At 31.2% G+C, this 19,233-nt stretch overlaps 2 protein-coding genes across 2 annotated transcripts; one reads left to right on the top strand and one right to left on the bottom strand.

Moving 5' to 3' along the window:
- Nucleotides 1–6,639: 6,639 nt before the first annotated feature.
- LOC101509128 (DEAD-box ATP-dependent RNA helicase 27) lies at nucleotides 6,640–13,622 on the top strand. Its single transcript, XM_004488299.4, has 12 exons — nucleotides 6,640–7,133; nucleotides 7,283–7,468; nucleotides 7,880–8,065; nucleotides 8,823–8,906; nucleotides 9,710–9,751; nucleotides 9,991–10,062; nucleotides 10,147–10,446; nucleotides 12,237–12,275; nucleotides 12,377–12,481; nucleotides 12,734–12,802; nucleotides 12,895–13,020; nucleotides 13,271–13,622. Exons 1-12 carry the CDS (start codon nucleotides 6,786–6,788, stop codon nucleotides 13,382–13,384), a joined length of 1,671 nt encoding a protein of 556 aa, XP_004488356.1. The 5' UTR covers nucleotides 6,640–6,785; the 3' UTR covers nucleotides 13,385–13,622.
- Nucleotides 13,623–14,317: 695 nt separating this feature from the next.
- On the bottom strand, nucleotides 14,318–15,439 carry LOC101513423 (protein ASPARTIC PROTEASE IN GUARD CELL 1-like). Its single transcript, XM_004488310.1, has one exon. It carries the CDS (start codon nucleotides 15,437–15,439, stop codon nucleotides 14,318–14,320), a length of 1,122 nt encoding a protein of 373 aa, XP_004488367.1.
- Between the last annotated feature and the right edge of the window lie 3,794 nt (nucleotides 15,440–19,233).

Here is a 19,233-nt window from a genome sequence, read left to right as displayed (position 1 = left end):
TGCAAGCATGACACAGATTGTGACTTGCGTTCAATTTTAGACAGTTGGACAAATAGATAATTATTGCATAGTAAATAGTGGTCGCAGTAAGGTTTAAATTGTACCACTAATATTCTAACGATTTGAGTAGCAATGATGCATTACTAGATGTCACTCACTGTTTGTTATATTTATATTATATCAACTATATATAATATTTAATATTATTATTATTTCAATGAGAATCTATAAGGTCATACACATGGAGTTCTAACACTGGAGTGAATGATTAAATTATACAAGATTTGATTTAATTAGATGTTAATCATATTAAACATGATTAAGTATATTAAATTATTTATAATTTATTTAATTGAATATGATTTGATTAAATACATGGGTTGACAATTAATTTAATTAAATATTTTTAATTTAACTAATTATTTGTATTTAATTAAATATAATCATTAATGACTTATTTTGGGTTAGGCTTAAAATAAGGGTCTTAGAGTTTGAGTGACCCATTTTCTATAAATAGAAGAAGAGTATACTTCTCAAGTAATCTTGATTGTCATTACCCTCAGAGCCAGAACCACGTTACGTTTTGTACTCATGTGAACTATGTAGAGAAGTCGATAATATCCGTGTTGGTAATCAAAGTTAAAACACGCTTCATGAGAGAATCTATGTCTTGGTGATTTGTATTCTCCTTGACGCTTCAAGAGGTAAACATACAAACTTATTTGTGAAATTTTTGTGCTTGCATGATCCTATGACAAAAAAAAACGTGATTACTCGTTGCCGATTTTGACTTTACCAACGAAAATTCTATATATAATTTGTAATTATCCACAAACTACCCACAGATGCGGGTCCATAGATAAATGGCTTGTAGTAATATTTTACCCACATAAATACCTTGAGTTTAGTGTATCCATGTCAAATCCATAGGTAGTTAACCCACAAAAATGTCGTGATAACATTATCCACGACAATCTTGTGGATAACGTCAAATTAAAAGGAAAAAATAACATTATCCAAGAAAATGTTATTGATAAACTTAACCCATAGTTTCTCTGTGGATAAACTCAAACTAAGAAAAAATTAAAAGATCAAATACATGCTATCATCTAACTTACATCAACAAACAATCAAAAAATTTAATCACTGCATTTTTATCAAAATATTTGCACAAATCATAAAAACTGATGCAAAGTAGAAGATGAACCCACATTAAAAATGCAACAAGAATGACATACTCTTTGTAAACTACTTTTTCATGGTGTAGAGTATACCTATTTGACATAATTCACAAAATATATGCATTAGATCAGACCTATATGACTTATACGACACTAGTGACAAATATGTTTCAATTAAAGAAAGTTTGACCGTCGCTCAAAAAGTACGTTTTTTAATCTGACAAACATACCGATATGAAACAAAATGTTAATCTAAGAGACCAATAAAATAAAATAAAATACAAGACATAAGAGAACCTGACGTGCAAGTTGTGATGCATTCCTACTCATTTGAACTGCAGCTCTCCAAACTAGATCTCCAAACCATTAATAAGTACTCCTACAACAATGAAATTGTCAAACTAGAGTTAACCATAAACTAGTCAGAAGAATATGCAAATACTAAACAAGACAACACATCAAATTGTAATGTCCATAATTCATGTCTATTGTAACTAGAAGTCTAGAATAGTTATTAGGAAAATAAATCAAGATCTAGTGCTTGGAAAGCAAATCCTAATATGATCAACAAAAAAGTCTAGGAGATGTAAGAAAAGGAGAAACCAGCAAAGTCTCATAATCAAATATACCTCTTATTCTAATGGCTTGCAGAAATAAAAGACAAATAATTAGAGAAAAGACCAACTTCAAAATGGTTACCTAAACTAGGAAATGTAGTGTGTGCAAGTACTTTGGTAGTATGCAAATTCACATTTCAAGTACTAGCTACTACATATATAGTACATTGGTCATCTTGCAACAATGTCAAGAAGTAGTTTAATTTAAATTTAAAATACCTGGTGTGTATAGGATGATGAATTGACATGCTTTAAGATAGAAGCCATTAAGCCATGAAGTTATATGTTCCTTCCTTCTATCATATATACACAACTTGTAAGCCATTCCTACTACTTGGTTACTTTCATTAACATTAAAATTCTTAAATAAACAGAATAAATCATATTCTTATAAGACAAATTGAAAATACAACACAAATAGAAACACCAATTGCAATTACTATCACTATATATAATACAATCACATGTGGTTATGTGCAACACTTGTAACACCCTTATTTTAATGAGAGTGAAAATTTTGTAAAATATTTAATTTTAAACGTCAATTAGAGTAAAATATTTAATTGTAAAATTTTAACACCCTAAAATAGTCATAATCGTCTTTTAATTTAAAATTAGAGTAAAATATTTAATTGTAAAATTCTTTTCTAAATACGACGATTATAATAATTTTCGTATTATACACAATTTTTTTTGACACAATTTACTTAATCACAACTGAACAATTCACATTAACAAAAAAATAGTCATAACTGTTTCAAATAAAGAATTTTCATCGCAACAACAAAACTCCAAAAATGAATTAGCACGATTTAAAAAAACTCATAGATTAGCATGATTTACTAATTTTGTATAATAAATCTACAAATTAAAACTTTTTAAAATTCCGCGAATAAACTTTTATCCAACTAAAGTTTTGTTCCTTAGCTTAGAAAAATATAGTGAGATCAAATTTTCATTATAGCCGATATATAAAATTATGGGTAAAATTTTGGTGTCATTCAGAGTGTGTCCAAATTTAAACAGGGAGTATATCTTGCCCGTTTTAAAAAAAAAACACTAGATAATCATTTTTGAAATTTTAACAATGTCATGACATTCACATAGTCATTTAACATCAAGCAAAACATTTGAACAATTTTTCACAGGTCAGTTTTTAAGTCAAACACAATTACAACAAATTTTACAAACAAAGAGACAATGTAAACAATAAACAAATATAAATAAATAACAAAAGGCACAACTAAATAGTAAGCCCTAATTCTTTCTACAAATAAATTATGGTGCATACATTACTATCCTCCAAAAATAAGTTTATCCCTCAAAACTTAAAGTAAGAGTAACAACCCGAACTAGCTTTGCACTTATTCTCAACTTCCATAAAAAAAACTCGTTTCATCGGGGTCTAAGCAAAGAGGTGGCCTCTTATCCCTTTTCATAGGGTGTCTAATACCTTTATACACTATTGTAGCTGGTAAGACTTGTCCATTCTATTCGACATGATTTCATCTACTATCAACAAGAGATTGGAGATGATAAGTTCCCCAATTTGTCAATAGGTAATCAATAACCATGATGGTGTCCTAGACCATCTCAACCTAACTTGAATAACGCTCCTTGTGACTTGCACTCAAGGTTATCCTAAGGCACATGGTGTCTAACAATCTCCTCAATATCCACTCAATTTTTTATTACTTTGATCCCATCGACGAAACACAATTTTCTAAAACACATCACATAACCTCATATTCCCCCATTTATTACAAAACATCCATTGGGTACTAAATCAAAATATCAAGTATTGAAGGTGCAAACATGGTTGAATTGTGTTTGTCTAAGTTGAATTCTTTTTTATTATTTGATTAAAACTGTTTTGGGCTTGATGAGATTTAATCCACTAATTCAACTCCTTAGAAGGATTTAATCCACTAATTCAACTCCTTGAATTACACAACACCTTACCCTACAAGTCATTCTTCTCAAAACAACCTGATAACCCAAAAAAAAAAAAAAAAGGAACAGAAACACCTTGACTCTACAAGTGAAGTCTTCTCCATATAATTTAAAAACCCTAGATAGCTGAAGGCACACAACACCTTGACCCTACTAGTCAAATATTCTTAACACAATCTAACAACCCCAGGATGCTTGAGGAACACTAAAGCCACTATCGGGTTAGGTTACAAGAGTTTGGAACTTGATTGGTTTGCTTAAAACAAATTGATATAATGATTTTCTCACACTACAAAACTTAGAGTATTTTACTATGAACGAGTGCTTTGTTGAAACTTAAAACCTTAAACTCTAAATACTTAAAAAAATTGACCTTTTGAGGTTTATCAGGATGACTTTGGTTTTTAGGATTTCTGAGTTTGTTGTTCATTGTGGTTGTACATCCTTCTTAAGCCTTAATCCACTATTTAAAGATGAAATTAGGGTTCGTGAATTTTATCCCTCAAGAACTCTGAATTGTATCTTCATTCCAGCTTGGTCAATAAATATTTCTTCCAAATATAATTCTAAAAGATATGTTTTGATAGTATGACCCTTAGCCAATTCTTTATTTATGAATCTAATATGAGGAATTCTTCTAGAAAGATATTGTGCGTATTTGTTCAAATTACGTTTTCAAATTGATTCACTTGAGTCTTCCTTCATAGGTAAGAATACGACTGAGTCCAATTCAATATTTTTCTCAATCTATCAAGGCTTTTGACCTTCCATCAGAGTTGTTGACCTTTCTCCATTAGAATCATTGACTTGATTGTTGGAGTCAGATATTGTGTTGCTTGAATAATCAGAGTCAGAGGCAGATGCAAAGTTGCGTGATTTAAAATTAGTGGCATGAGCAGTTTCACCTTGAAGGTTCAAACACGAGAAGGGGGTTGAATTCTGTTTGACAAAGTTTATAACTTTTTGCTAATTTGATGAAGGTTGATAGGTTTTTATGAAATACTTATATAAGAAACAATTCAGTTTAGAGGCAACAAACAACAAAAACATAAATAATTTGACACATAGATTTCTCCTAGTTCACAACTAATTTGGCTACATTATTTAGAAGACTTTTAATCCACTAATTCAAATTCCTTGAATTACAAAACACTTGACCCTCCAAGCTAATCTTCCCAAATAGCCTGACAACCCTATGCTTTTGAGGAACAACACCACCTTGACCCTACAAGCCAAATATTCTCCTAACAACCTCACAATCCCAGATTGAAAAAGGAACTAATTTGAATCGTATCTTCATTCTTTGCTTGATCAACAATGATCTTATTCAAAAATAATTCTAAACAAGATGTTTTTTGATAATATGTTCTTTAGTCAGTTCTTTATTTTTGAGTCCAATATGAGCAATTCTTCTAGATTGATTTTGTTCATATTTTGTTCAAATTGAGTTTATATTTTCTTTAGATTAATTCTGTTGGTATTTTGTTCAAATTGAGTTTGTAAATTCTCTAGATTGATTTTGTTTGTATTTTGTTCATATTGAGTTTGTAAATTCTTCAGATTGATTATGCTCATATTTTGTTGTAGATAAACCTTGATCAAATTTTCTTCAAATCTTGACCATATCTTCTTTTCAATTTGGTCAAATATTTTCTTCAATTATAAATCTGAATCAAATCTTATTTTAGACTTTCTTCAATTATAAATTTGAATCAAATCTTATTTTTGATTTTCTTCAATTTATAAATCTGAATCAAATCTTATTTTACATTTTCTTCAAAAATACGAATCTTCTCTCATACTCTTTGAAGTCAAATATATTGTTCTCATAAAATAATTTTGTTATCATTAAAACTCTAAGTATAAAGCCAACTTAGTTCAAACAATCTCTCCCTTTTTGATGATACAAAACTTGTATTTTTGATAACAACTTGTCTTTATATTTCTTTGACTTCTCCTAACTTAGTGCTCGCCCTAAGTCTAAGTATCACTTTTTCCCCATTTTATCAAATATTTTTCTCCTTTTTTTGTCATCACACAAAAGACTTGAAAATGAAACTATTTTTTTTTTTTGGTTTTTTGTTTTTTTTTGAATAACATGGATTTATTACAAGAAAATATAAAAACTAATGTAAAATTAAACTAATTTGAAGTTATCACAACATCAATCAAGTATGAAGGTAAGATTTAAGTTGTTCTTAATGAAGTCAAAATCATCTTCAAGTAATGTTTTGATGAATATGTTAGTCCATTAGTGTTCAGTTCTACAAACTGAATGTTTAGCACCACCATTTTTGAACAAAGTCTCTAATGAAGTGATGTTTGATTTGTATGTGTTTAGCCTATAATGAAATATAAGGTTTTTGGGTTAGACACGGTAACCATATTTGTCATAAATATAAAAAACAAAGTATGAAAATTTGTTATTTATGAACATTAAAAAAATAAGAAATAAATACGGGACACATATTTACAATTAATTAATAAAAGAATACATAACACATATTTGTTAGTGATAAATATAAAAAATCATGAATAAATATTTGCCATTAATACAATAAAAAACAAAAAATTTTGAAACAAATCTTTATTATTAATATATAAGAGTATTAGAAAAGTATCATACAAATATTTATTATTAACACATATAAAAAACATGATATTTATTTAATAAATATATAAAATATTTGATAAATAAATTGATAGATTTTAATTTGCATGTGAACTTACATTATAGAATATTTTACGCCACACCACCTACCCATGTCCATTATTCTAAAGATCGTTATATTAAAAAAACTCTTTTTGCATATAAATTAAATTATAAAAAATTAATTTATTTTTAAAACGTATAAAATAACAAAGCGCTTTTGCATTTAAAAGTAAAACAGGTTATTCCTGAAATTTCATACTCTGAAGAGAACTAGGGTTTAAGGAGGAGGAGGCTCAATTCGGCAAACAAAAAGCAGGGAACTCACCACCAGCAGTTTCGCTGTACCCCAAATTGTAGAAGAACCAAAAAGCAGCACCAGTCATGGCCGAATCAGAGCACGACGACCACACCTCACCCGAACGCGATGACCAAATAAACAACAAGAAGAAGAAGCTTCGCAAGAGGAAAAGATCTCGTAAGTTGGAGCAGGAAGTAGAAAAGGAACAAGAGGAGGAGAATGAGAACACGGAATCTGAAGTAGAGAAGAATGATGACACCGTGCAACAACAAGGAGAAGAAGATGAAGACGGTGAAGATGGCGAAGAAGAGAAAAAAGAGGAGATTGTTGTTTCATCTGGAATTATGAGCACCGAATCTTTTTCTTCTCTAGGGTTGTCACAACCTACTTCTAAGTCTATTATGGATATGGGTTTTAACCGTATGACTCAGGTAACACATTTTTTGCTCGTTTTTTCAATTGTTTTCAATTTCAATAATAATAATTTTGAGTAGTAAGTTTTTCTATTAATTGTTAATCACATATGGAGTAATGGCATGGAGGTTTTAATTTAGTTGAATGAATGAATGGTGAAATGCAGATTCAAGCGAAAGCAATTCCCCCGCTATTGATGGGAAAGGATGTTCTTGGTGCTGCAAGGACAGGTGCTGGAAAAACTCTTGCATTTTTAATTCCAGCTGTGGAGTTGTTGTACAATGTGCAGTTCACACCTCGTAATGGAACTGGTGTTGTTGTCATTTGCCCAACTAGAGAGCTTGCCATTCAGGTACACATTGCAAATACAAATGTTGTTGTTAATGCTTTTTTATTTCTTGTTTTAGGGGAATATTTGCCTAAGATTAAAATTAAAGTTAAGTGATTATAAGATAAAATAATTCTAGATTATTTTGGAGATTTTTATGTGGAGTAGAACTTGATTTGTGTTTGTTTATAATAGTCAATACTCAATAGTGAAAAACAGTTTTGATTTTTAATAAAACAGCCTTTTATTTAATCACACAAATAATTGTTTTTAGAGTCTATCGTTCTAGTTAATTTAAGAAGCTTAAACCAACACAACTAATACCATTAAAAAGAATTGTTTTTAGATAAAAGTGTTTTTTTTCTCAAATAGTCTGTAACAAACGAGCTCTTAATTTATTCTGATTTTAGCCACTTTGGTCACCTGATTTTTCAGACACATGCTGTTGCAAAGGAATTACTCAAGTATCATTCACAAACTCTTGGATTGGTTATTGGAGGTTCGGGTAGAAAGGGAGAAGCTGAGCGAATTGTTAAAGGGGTAAATCTGTTGGTTGCAACGCCTGGCCGTCTTCTTGACCACCTTCAGAATACAAAAGGATTCATATATAAAAACTTGAAGGTATGTTGTGGATTTGCTTCTTAATTATCTGGACTTATTTTATTACCAACACTGACAAGTTGCAATCAATGTTGATATTTTTTGTTCGTTGTAATGATTTTGTAGATAAGTTATGGGGGAGTTTGTGATGTATATGAAGTTATTGGGCTATAATATTGATTTAGAACATCCTTTTTGATCAAGTCATTTTCTTTACATGCAGTAGTGGCTTTAGACATGCATATGTTTCTTGTTTTGAGGGGTTTTATCTTAAGAATAAATAGTAACTAAATAATCTCCATGTATAAAGCAATAAAATTGGAAAGCATATGAGGGGCAGGCAGAGTGTCTCAAATATAATACATGAGCTGCTGCATCTGCCTAAGGGTGTTGTCTTTTAGTTTGATTTCTTCTCCCTCTTGAACGGAGCTAGCTTCATTCACTATTATCATTTTCTGTTTCTGTTATAATCTGTTTCTTCGGCTTCTTTTATTGATCAGAACAGAGAAGTTATTCTCTGGTTGGTTTTAAGGAGAATTTCCATTTATGTTGGTTTGTATTTCAACCATCATTTGGTTCCTATCAATATAACTTCTAGTGTTTTCTTTTACCATTTTGCAGTTTACTTGTTTTTTTTGGAATAATTTTGGAGGGTACTCTGATTTATTGGTTTTAGATATATCATACCCAGAGTAGAATATCACAATAAGCATACATGCATATATAAGTCTATATTCTGCTTATCATTCTTACTCTGAGCTCTTGCATGATTGGACAGTGTCTCATGATTGATGAAGCGGACAGGATATTGGAAGCAAACTTCGAGGAGGAAATGAAGCAGATCATTAATATACTTCCAAAGGTATTGAAACTCTTATAGTTTAATGAAGTCATGAAATTCCATCATGTTCAACCTCATTGTGTCTGGATGGGACTATTTAACTAGAAAACCCCATGAAATATACTTAAGCGATTTTATGTATTATATAGAGGGGAGTACATTGGAAAATTAGTTAGCAGTAGATAGCTTTTCGTATGATAATTTTCAGCGTCTTTTTCACTGTTGCTGAAAATGCATGGATGTTTATGATGCAACCAAACAGGTGACTTTTTTTCCACTTGGAAGGTTTGTCTTTTTGACCAATATATGATGATTATTTTGTTATCTCCGTCAACAAGATGTATAGTAATATAAGGTTTTCAATTCCAAAAGAGTAATTTATTTCTGCTTGTTTTTTCGTCTTGGCTACTCTGCTGCATCACTGACTGAGATGATTGACTACTTTCATCTGTAACTTAACTTAATACTGGCTAGTGAGTTTATTGATTTTGAATATCAGCAGCTGCGTGTAGTTGAACTTCTAACATTCTAATAATACTTGTGTTTTTTCTGACAAAAAAACAGTGCTTTTGGTAGGTAGATATACTGTTTAAGTATCAATATTTCTTGTAAAGGTTCCAAATACTTGTGTTCATCTTGTTAATATGTTTTGAGGTTTGGTGCCAAGGTTTTTAAGCGGGGCGTAGTTGCTAACTTGCTATACCCCTCCTTAAAATTTCCATGTTTTCGTGACATGTATATTAGATGTAGCTTTTTGATATCTTAATTTTGGTTTTACTTTATTTTTATGAGCATGGCTAAATAATCTCTTTTTCATTTAACAGCAAAGGCAAACAGCTTTGTTTTCAGCCACACAAACAAAGAAGGTTTGTTAATTTCTATCTCTCATTATGCACTTTCCTGTATAACAAATCTCATGTCCAATTTATTTTCTCCAGTCAATCTTAAATATGAATGTACTATTTTTTATTTATTTATATATTTGAAGTTAATGGTTAATAATGCATGAACATGTTATATGTGAAAGTGATAAATCTGTTGAATGCAAACATATTGCTTAATTTATTGTCTGTTCTTTTAAAACATTTTCCCTGTTCAATTACAGGTTGAGGACCTCGCCCGCTTGTCTTTTCAGACACCTCCAATTTATGTTGATGTAGATGATGGGAGGAAAAAGGTGATGCCTCCCCACTTCCATACGACCTTTGAGATTTTTGGTTTTAGTGTTTTTTAGGATCTAACAATTTCCTTGTCAATATAGGTCACAGTTGAAGGATTGGAGCAGGGCTATGTTGTTGTTCCCTGTGCCAAGCGTTTTGTTGTTCTCTATTCATTCTTGAAGAGATATCAATCAAAGAAATTGATGGTCTTTTTCTCTTCGTGCAACTCTGTCAAATTCCATGCAGATCTTCTCAAGTGCATTGGATTAGATTGTTTAAATATTCACGGAAAGCAAAAGCAGAATGCTCGGACAACTACCTTCTTCAACTTCTGCAAAGCAGAAAAGGGGATCTTGCTCTGTACTGATGTCGCTGCTCGTGGACTTGACATACCTGATGTGGTATATTATTTTTTCTTATTCAGTTACTCATGACTATACTTCTGACCTGTCATGTAATTCAATTGTGTCAGACTCTTAAGATTATCATCCAAAACTCTTCAGTTGAAATTTGCAGTAATACAGTTTTCCATTTTTTTAAAACATAAAGAGAGGGGTGGGGGATATAAAATAAATTTTATAAAGATTATGAAAGAAGGGGAATAATGCAGTACTCTAGCCTTGTGGCTTGGGTGACTGTTGGATATGAAATCCAGTGGTAAATGTTAGGGTGCCAAATAGTACAAAAATTGGAACGTACTGGAAAAGCACATCAGCTAAGCTTCACCAGATTTCCTGCTTTCCTAATGACAAGAACCCTTTTCAAAATTTAGGGCCCCAATTGTGAGCTAATATTTCCTATCCCAGTGTGGAAGTTTATGTTAGGAAAATAAAAGAGGGAAGAATGAAAATGCTGACGTGGTAGGGAGTGAGGGAAGGGGTGCTTTTTGTTTAAGAGAATTCAGGACTTAGAGAGAGAGGGGATATCTTTTGGAAAATCATTTTTATGTTAGTTATGGGCAGAGACCGTTGTTCTCTAAGGGCTTGGCTTTGTGGGCATTAAGAATATTCACCCTTTTGCAGTTATCTTTTTCTTATTCAATAATATGCTGTCTCATATTTCCAGTGATTTCCTCCATTTTTCTCGTTCTTATCACCAAGTTCTGAAATGCAAAAGCTAGCTATTGGGTGATGATTGCCCAATTTTTTAGCTATACCACTAATCAATGTGGGGATATCAACTGTCAACACACTCTCCGACGTCCGAAACTAGACATTTGGAATGGACAATCCAATGAAGCACCATGAATATGGATCGGGCCGGACATCTGTTTTAGAAACATCCTATGAGATAATATAATATAAGATAATTCAAAATAATATCTTGCTTTCATATGATAATTTCATCTTTTAAACACTCTTTGTAAGCTAAAGCTTACTAAGCTTTAAGATTGTTACAAATTTATCCTTCGGAAGAGTAAAATAACAACATAATATAAGTTGATGTTGAAAATTGGAAGGGGTAGAGACCAATTGCAACTCTGGAACAAAAGTTGGAGACAGACTCAACCCCAACTTGATCCATCAGTCATAGATATGTCATAAGGCCTTTCGCAGGTGTCCATGTTTGAATCCCACATTGGACTGATATGTGTCCAAAGTAGTCTTGTAATCAATGTTTGATTCTCAGAACTGCTTAAATAGCCATTGCGGAGCTGCATAATAAGCAGGGTTAAAAAAGCTACATTATCGTACAGTGCCTAAAATGAACAAGGCCAAGAGCCTTGTCCACTACTCCCGAAACCTGAAATGATGTATGTTAAAGTGCTTGTAACTCTTGGAAATATCCACTTTCAAAATTTCCAAAAATACTAGTTTACACCCAAATAGCTAGCGGCTTGCACTGTATGTTAAGTAGCTACCAGTAGCAAGAGGGCGACTTTTATGTATCTGCAGACCTGCTAGAATAATGAGCCTTGGATTTTCAAAGGAGGTTTAGCATGAAAAGATTTGGGTTCTCACCTATAATGATGGCCTGTGTAAAACCAAACAAGAGAGAGTTGTTAGATTTTATCTATTTTATTTGCTTCATACCATGCCTTTAAAAAAAATGGGTTCATATTTCAATTGTAAAACTGATCAAATTTTGATTTAATATTGTCTTTTTGCTGCAATTATGTTCTGTTAATTTGACATCATTATTAAAGGTCATGCAAAAGGTTTACCAATTTTTCTCCTTTTCTGCTTTGCAGGACTGGATTGTGCAGTATGATCCACCTGATGAACCAAAGGTGCTTTTTTTTAGTTTGCAGTCACGATCTTGTTCAATTTGTTTCATAAATATCTTATATATCAATGCACAGTATAACATATGTAATTGTACGGCTTCCAGGAATATATCCATAGAGTTGGTAGAACAGCTCGTGGGGAAGGTGGAAAAGGAAATGCTTTACTTTTCCTGATTCCTGAAGAATTGCAATTTCTTCGCTATTTGAAGGTCTGAATCTTTTTCTTTACAGAGATAGCTACAACATAGTTAACTAGAGGCTTTTAATGAATGCATTTGCTTTATCTCAAATGTTCCAATATAAGTTACTTGAGGAAACCTTGAGTTTGTCATCGTGCTTATACTGTAAAGGATAAGGAAGTAGTTTTGATTCCTTTGGACGTGCATAAAATTAGGTGGTGAAATGAAAATATAATATTATGTTGGTAAATCATTAAATTTTATTTTTGTGCTTAATTTCAGGCAGCTAAGATTCCTGTGAAAGAGTATGCATTTGATGATAAAAAGCTTTCAAATGTACAATCTCAACTGGTATGTCCCTCCTTTCTCAAGTGCTAATTAAAAAATTATTAATGCAGAACCAATTGTAGCTTATCTTAAACAATATCATCTGGATTTTGCAGGAAAAATTGGTGGCCGGCATTTATCATTTGAACGCTTTGGCTAAGGATGCTTATAGGTCATATATATTGGCATATAATGCACATTCTATGAAGGAAATATTCAATGTTCACCGCCTTGATTTACAGGTACAGCTTTTTGATCACATTTTACATTTTTTGTTTTCCTATTTGCTGAACTGTCTGAATATCCATGTCTGTAAAATACACAAGAGACAAATCTAAATTGATCTAGGTCTTAAGTTGTGTATGTGTACAAACTAGAATTACAATATGATGACTGTAAAAATTACTGGTAGATAAAAATTACAGTTTAGAATTGTATCGTATATTGACTAGAATTACAATATGATGACTAAAATTTACTGCTTTTGCACAGGCTGTTGCTACTTCTTTCTGTTTTTCAAACCCACCAAAGATAAATCTGAACATAGACAGCAGTGCTTCGAAGCATAGGAAGAAAATTCACAAAGTGGAAGGAAGAAGACATTGATTCGGCGATAGCAACCCTTATAGAAAGTATATGTAGACTATAAGTGGCTACTTCTGAAACATTATTTGCAGGAAACATGCTACAGCTGTGTAGTGGATATGATTCTCATCTTCTCCCTCCTGCAAATCCCCCAAGAAAGTTTTGGTAGGAATCCTAATTTTACAGTGAGATAAATTTTGACACTTTGTTCAACATTAAATTATTAAAGTGGTTAGAAGGTTGAAACTGGAATGTGTTATATGCAATTTTGGACTGTAGTTTGAGGCGATTATCTGTTTACGATCCTACATTTCTAATTTGTAAGGTTATCTTTTGTTGTAATTTATATCAACTTTCAATTTAAGCTTTCGAAAATCAACTACAATACTCAGTTGAGCCACATCTATCTTTCTGATTCTGGTAATAGGTTGATGTTATAAATGTGGTGGTAAACATGGAGGCTTGTGGCAATGTGTGCTATACAATCTTATGTTAAAAATCGACAGCATTTATTAATACCCTAAACCACTGTAGCCTAGGTATCATGTGTAAGTATACCAAACTCGAACTTAATTTTGACTGATAATTGAAATATAAAAATTAAAATCATCAATATAGATTAAATCTGTAAAAATCCTTTACAATAACCTAAATATTATTCATTCTGTTTTACCATAAGTATTATTTAATAAAAAAAATATTTTAAAATGAAAGACATTTATAATATTCTATGTAATTTTAATTATTATTATTTTTTTACATTATTCTTCAATAATTATTATATATGCAGTTGGACATTTAAATGCAATCAAAGGCTCTATCGACAAACTTAATGGATATTATATTCTTTGCTCATCCAAACGAACAATTTGTAAATACAAAAATTATAACACATCATAAACCTAAAATACCAACACAATCGATCCATAAACAATCAATAATTCTGTTAATTTCCTAACACTTATTAAATGTAAGAACAAGGTTCTCATTGACCAGATCATACATCAATAAAGTTCCTTGAAGTAGGTGACTACCAATCACAGTTAGAGCAGAACTTTTTCCTTCTGCAAACGATAGACAAACTGTTCCTTCTTCTGCTGTGAAGAGTAACTGATTGTTGTTCAACTTGTAAGACACAAAATTCTCACCTGCAATATTTCCATTTTCAAAATAAAGTTCAATAGTTGGAAATACATTAGATGAATCATCTTTATAACAAAACTCTAACCCCTCGTATCCTGGCTTTGTTGTCAGGTTATGATCTGTTCTTAGTATCTCCGATTTGAACACATTATAAGCTTCACTTGGTAAATAAGTTAGCATTGTTCCAATATCTACAATAACCCCACCATCATAGTTCACGCCATACCCCCAAACTCTAGATTGAATATCCAACATAAACCCATTAATACCTATGCCAACAAATTGCAAAAAATAATAAAAAGGGTATCCACTGTTCTCACTTAAAGGAACCATAATAGAACTATTATCACCAACACTACCATGTTTGTCCACTATTTTAGGTGGAGTGTCATAAAACTCAAGAATTGAATGTCTTTCTGATTCTTGACTTACAGGACAAAAAGAAAAAGCCTTTGCATTGAGTTGACTTTGAACTGAAAGTGGACCACGTCCTAAACCAAAAACACCTGAAAACTGAGTCCTAAATGGACCCTCAAATGAATCTCCACAACCAATGATGAAATTCTCAACCTCTGCATTAGAATTTTCAAAGTTAAGTGTATCAGTCACCATTACACCAAAAGAATGAGATTGATCCTTACCATATTTCACATTATATCTACATGTCCATCCAGTGCAATTACCAAAAAGTTTCCTCATCATTGGAATCAAACATGTATCTGAGTAACAACCAAGTTCTCTAAAGGTACTTGATGCTCTAGTATTAAAGGGAGAACGTTGCATAGGGTAACAACTATTACATGGGTCACATTGTGACCAAGAAATTGGACTTCCTATGTCCAACATAACTAATATAATTTGCACTGGAGTTCCAATCCATAAGAATAATCCATATGCATCATCTATTGGGTATATTTCTGTTGTGGCTTCCATGTGAGGGTGTTGAATTCTCTTGTGATATAGGGGGATGCTAATTATTGATCCAGTAGGATTAGGTGAGGGACATGCAGGATGAAATAGTTGAATTGTTGTGAATAAAATTATACAACATAATTTTGTTTGAATATTCATTTTGGTATTGGATAAAGGTGAATGAAAAATTGGTAATCTAATTTGGAAATTAATATTGGTAAGTTTTTTTATATATTGTTTTTGGATTACTAGACACCTCTTTAAGGGGTTCTTAACTCTATAGCACTTAGAGATGGCCATTAAATGTTTTTTTAGTATTTTGTCAAAACAAAAACGATGTTTCTTAGAATTATTGTTCCAAGAGTTATTTGATGAGTGTTGGGGTTGGTAACTCATTTCATTTGCATGGTTTTGAAATGAAACATTAGAGTAGTCGCTAGAAAATATAGTCATTATCACATGTTTTCCACTACAAACCTGATTGGGTTTTCGAGGTGTACAAAGACACTCAAATAGATTAATTCTATTTTATTTCTTGTTGATAAATCAACATTTTATTATCGATAAATTAAATGATTGAGTTCAATTGATTAATAAATTTCTGTTAAAGATAAATTATTTGAGATAATTTGAATTTAAGACTAGATTGGGTCGGACTTTATTTACTTTTTGTCTGAATTTTGGATTATTAAGATCTTATTCTTATAGAGCCAGTTGGTTTAAAAAAAAATTGTAACATATTATTATTTTAGATTCTATAAGATGTTACACATACACAACATTAGCCTTGTCCACTAATTCCTTTTAATTGTTTAAACTTGCTATGTACACTTTTTTATTTTGATAAGAAGTCCAAGTGTTTATTTTTAAAAAAGTAATAAAATAATTTCACAAAATTAAATACTTAAATAAATGGTTTTTTTTTTCAATACCCCTTTTTCCAAAAAAATTATCCAAATACTCCGTTTTGAAATTTATTAACTAAAATACCTTTTTTTTAAGTCACAAGTCACTGCTCTACCTTTGATAAGTGTCACAAGAAAGTGATCGTCTACCTTTGATAAATTGTGTCAAACATCTGATCATCTGACTATGAAAAGTCAATGCTCTGATGGAAGTCAACACTCTAAAATGTTAACACTATGATGGAAGTCAACACTTTGAAAAGTAAATGCATTGAAGAAGACAAATTTGTGCATTTTCTACTTAACACCATGAGTTTGTATTATGTCTAAAGGTCTATGTGACATACTCTGATAATGATATGTGCTCCTTCTAACTCCATATAAGATATGCATAATTAATTATACGAATAATTTTGGACAAGCTTTAATGGTTAATATGAAGATGCAAACACAAGAAAATGGGGTTGAATTAATTTGATGAAGGTTTGTTGGTTTTTATGAATTACATAGATAAGAAGCAATCGGATTCAATGTTAGCAAGCAATGAAAACATAAATAATTTAACACAAAGATACATCCTGGTTCCCCGAACTTTCCAAGCCAATCTTCCCAAACAGTCTGACAACCCCAAACTTTTAAGGAACTAACCACCTTGATCCTACAAGCCAAGTCTTCACCTAAAAACCTGAAAACCAGATCGAAGAAGGAACTAAACCACTATCGGGTTGAATACAAAAGATTGGAACTTTAAGTGTTTGCTTCTAATGAAGCTGATAATAATAATAATAATAACTCTCACACTCCAAGAAAAGAACAATAAGAAAATATTTCTCATTCAAACAAGTGTTTCTCTCTTTGAACTCTAAGATGAATTCAATATTTTTGTTTGAGTTCTTCTACTCTCTTTTAATTTTTTGATGATCTTCTTCTTCATCATTGAGTATCTATTTATAGTCAAAATTTGAGCTTTAATTTAGTCCTTGTTTAATTTTGAATTGTATCTTGTTTAGATTTAGTTTGTAAATTATTCAAATTGATTATTATCCTACTTTGTTTAGATTGAGTTTGTAAATTCTTTAGATTGATTATGTTCAAATTTTGTTTGTAAATTCTTCATATTGATTATGTTCATATTTTGTTGTAGATAAATCTTGATCAAATATTCTTCAAATATTGATCAAATGTTCTTCAAATGTTGATCAAATGTTCTTCAAATCTTGACCTTATCTTCTTTTCAACTTGGTCAAAGATTTTCTTCAATTATAATTATGAATCAAAACTTATTTTAGATTTTCATCAATTATAAATTTGAACCAAATCTTATTTTAGATTTTCTTTAATTATAAATCTAAATCAAATCTAATTTTAGATTTTCTTCAAAAACATGAATATTCTTTCATACTATTTGTAGTCAAATATATTGTTTTCATAAAATACTTTGGTTATCATCAAAAATTTAAGTATAAAGTCAATTTAGTTCCAATATAATCAACCTTTGAAGATTTGATACGAAGCTTCATGGCACATGCTGATATTGCCATCAGGACAACGACTAGAAACCCTAAAGTTCTCTATAAACGGATGTGAAATCGTCATTGAAGAGTACATAACAACATATTATAATAAGCACACTACAACCATCTATGTGCTCTTTCTCTTAATATTTGGTTTTATCTATGTGCTGAGAAATAATTTTTGAGAGTACTACATAGTAAACACGCTCTTGAGAGAGTTATTCAGAAGATCCTTAAACCTATTATATATGTAACCTAGCTTAGTAGTGGTTGCATCCCTCAACTACTTGATTATACTAAACTAGAAGGTTGCAAAGACTTGAACACAATTAGGTTGACTAATAAGTGTTTTGTGGAAGTGTGATTTGTCGGTGAATTAGTGGATTAAATCCTTTAGATTGAAGGGACTGGACGTAGCTACCGTGTTGTGGTGAACCTGGATAAATCGATTGTGTTGTTTTGTGTTTCAGTTTTATCTGCTCTGTTTTCATCACTTTATTTTTAATCTTGTTAAAACAGTTTTAAAATCAAACATAATTAAAATCTACAATTTCTTGTGTTTCTCCATCTACAATATGCATTAGAGAAAAGTTCCATAGTTAAACACTTAATCGTGTTTGAGTAAAGATATGTCTTACTATGACTAACTTTGGTGATGAATTAAGATACAAGTGGAAATGTTAATAACTCTCCTCTGTTTGATGGAGAAAAAATTGAGTATTTTCAAACCCACCATTTCTTGTGTTTCTCATTCTACAAAATGCATTAGTGCACAATCTCAAAGCTAAGCACTTAACCTTGTTTGAGTAACGATATGTGTTACAATGACTAACTCTGGTGATGAAGTTATAGGTGGAAACATTGACAAGCTTCCTCTATTTGATGGAAGTTTCTATATCTCACATGATGTGAACTTTGGGACAGTCGAAGATGGCTATGAGGCTCCAAAAGACGTTGTAGGTGTTGAAATATCTAAAAAGGATCTCGATGTTGATCAAAAGAAACAATACAAAAAGCATCATAAAACAAGAACTTTCATTATGAATGCTATCAACTTCAAAGAGTTCAAAAAATGCAACAACAAAGGGTATCTTTGATGCTATAACTCTCATCTATGAAGAAAATAAGCAGGTACATGAAGTTAAAGCAAATTTACTTGTCAAGAAGTATGAAATTTTCTAGATAGAAGAAGATGAAAACATTGAGAAAATGTTTTATAGATTAAAAACTCTAGGCAATGGACTGAAGGTTCTCCAAAAGAGTTACACTACCTCTAATTATGTCAAGAAGATCCTCACAAGTCTTCCTAGAAAGATGAGACCAAAGGTAACAACAATTCAAGATGTTAGGACCTAAACAAACTGCTTCTGAAAGAACTAATGAGTTCACTCAGATC

Source organism: Cicer arietinum, chromosome 1, assembly GCF_000331145.2.
Source record: "Cicer arietinum cultivar CDC Frontier isolate Library 1 chromosome 1, Cicar.CDCFrontier_v2.0, whole genome shotgun sequence".
Classification (NCBI taxonomy): Eukaryota; Viridiplantae; Streptophyta; class Magnoliopsida; order Fabales; family Fabaceae; genus Cicer; species Cicer arietinum.
Note: the sequence above shows the minus strand (reverse complement) of the source record. Positions and strands in the feature narration are given on the sequence as shown.

Excerpts from the sequence above, each read along its gene's own strand:
- LOC101509128 (XM_004488299.4), top strand. The coding sequence starts at position 6,786 with ATGGCCGAATCAGAGCACGACGACCACACCTCACCCGAACGCGATGAC. Across the intron at positions 12,482-12,733 it reads AATTTCTTCGCTATTTGAAG|GCAGCTAAGATTCCTGTGAA; the intron begins GTCTGAATCTTT and ends GCTTAATTTCAG. Across the intron at positions 12,803-12,894 it reads CAAATGTACAATCTCAACTG|GAAAAATTGGTGGCCGGCAT; the intron begins GTATGTCCCTCC and ends TGGATTTTGCAG.
- LOC101513423 (XM_004488310.1), bottom strand. The coding sequence starts at position 15,439 with ATGGAAGCCACAACAGAAATATACCCAATAGATGATGCATATGGATTA.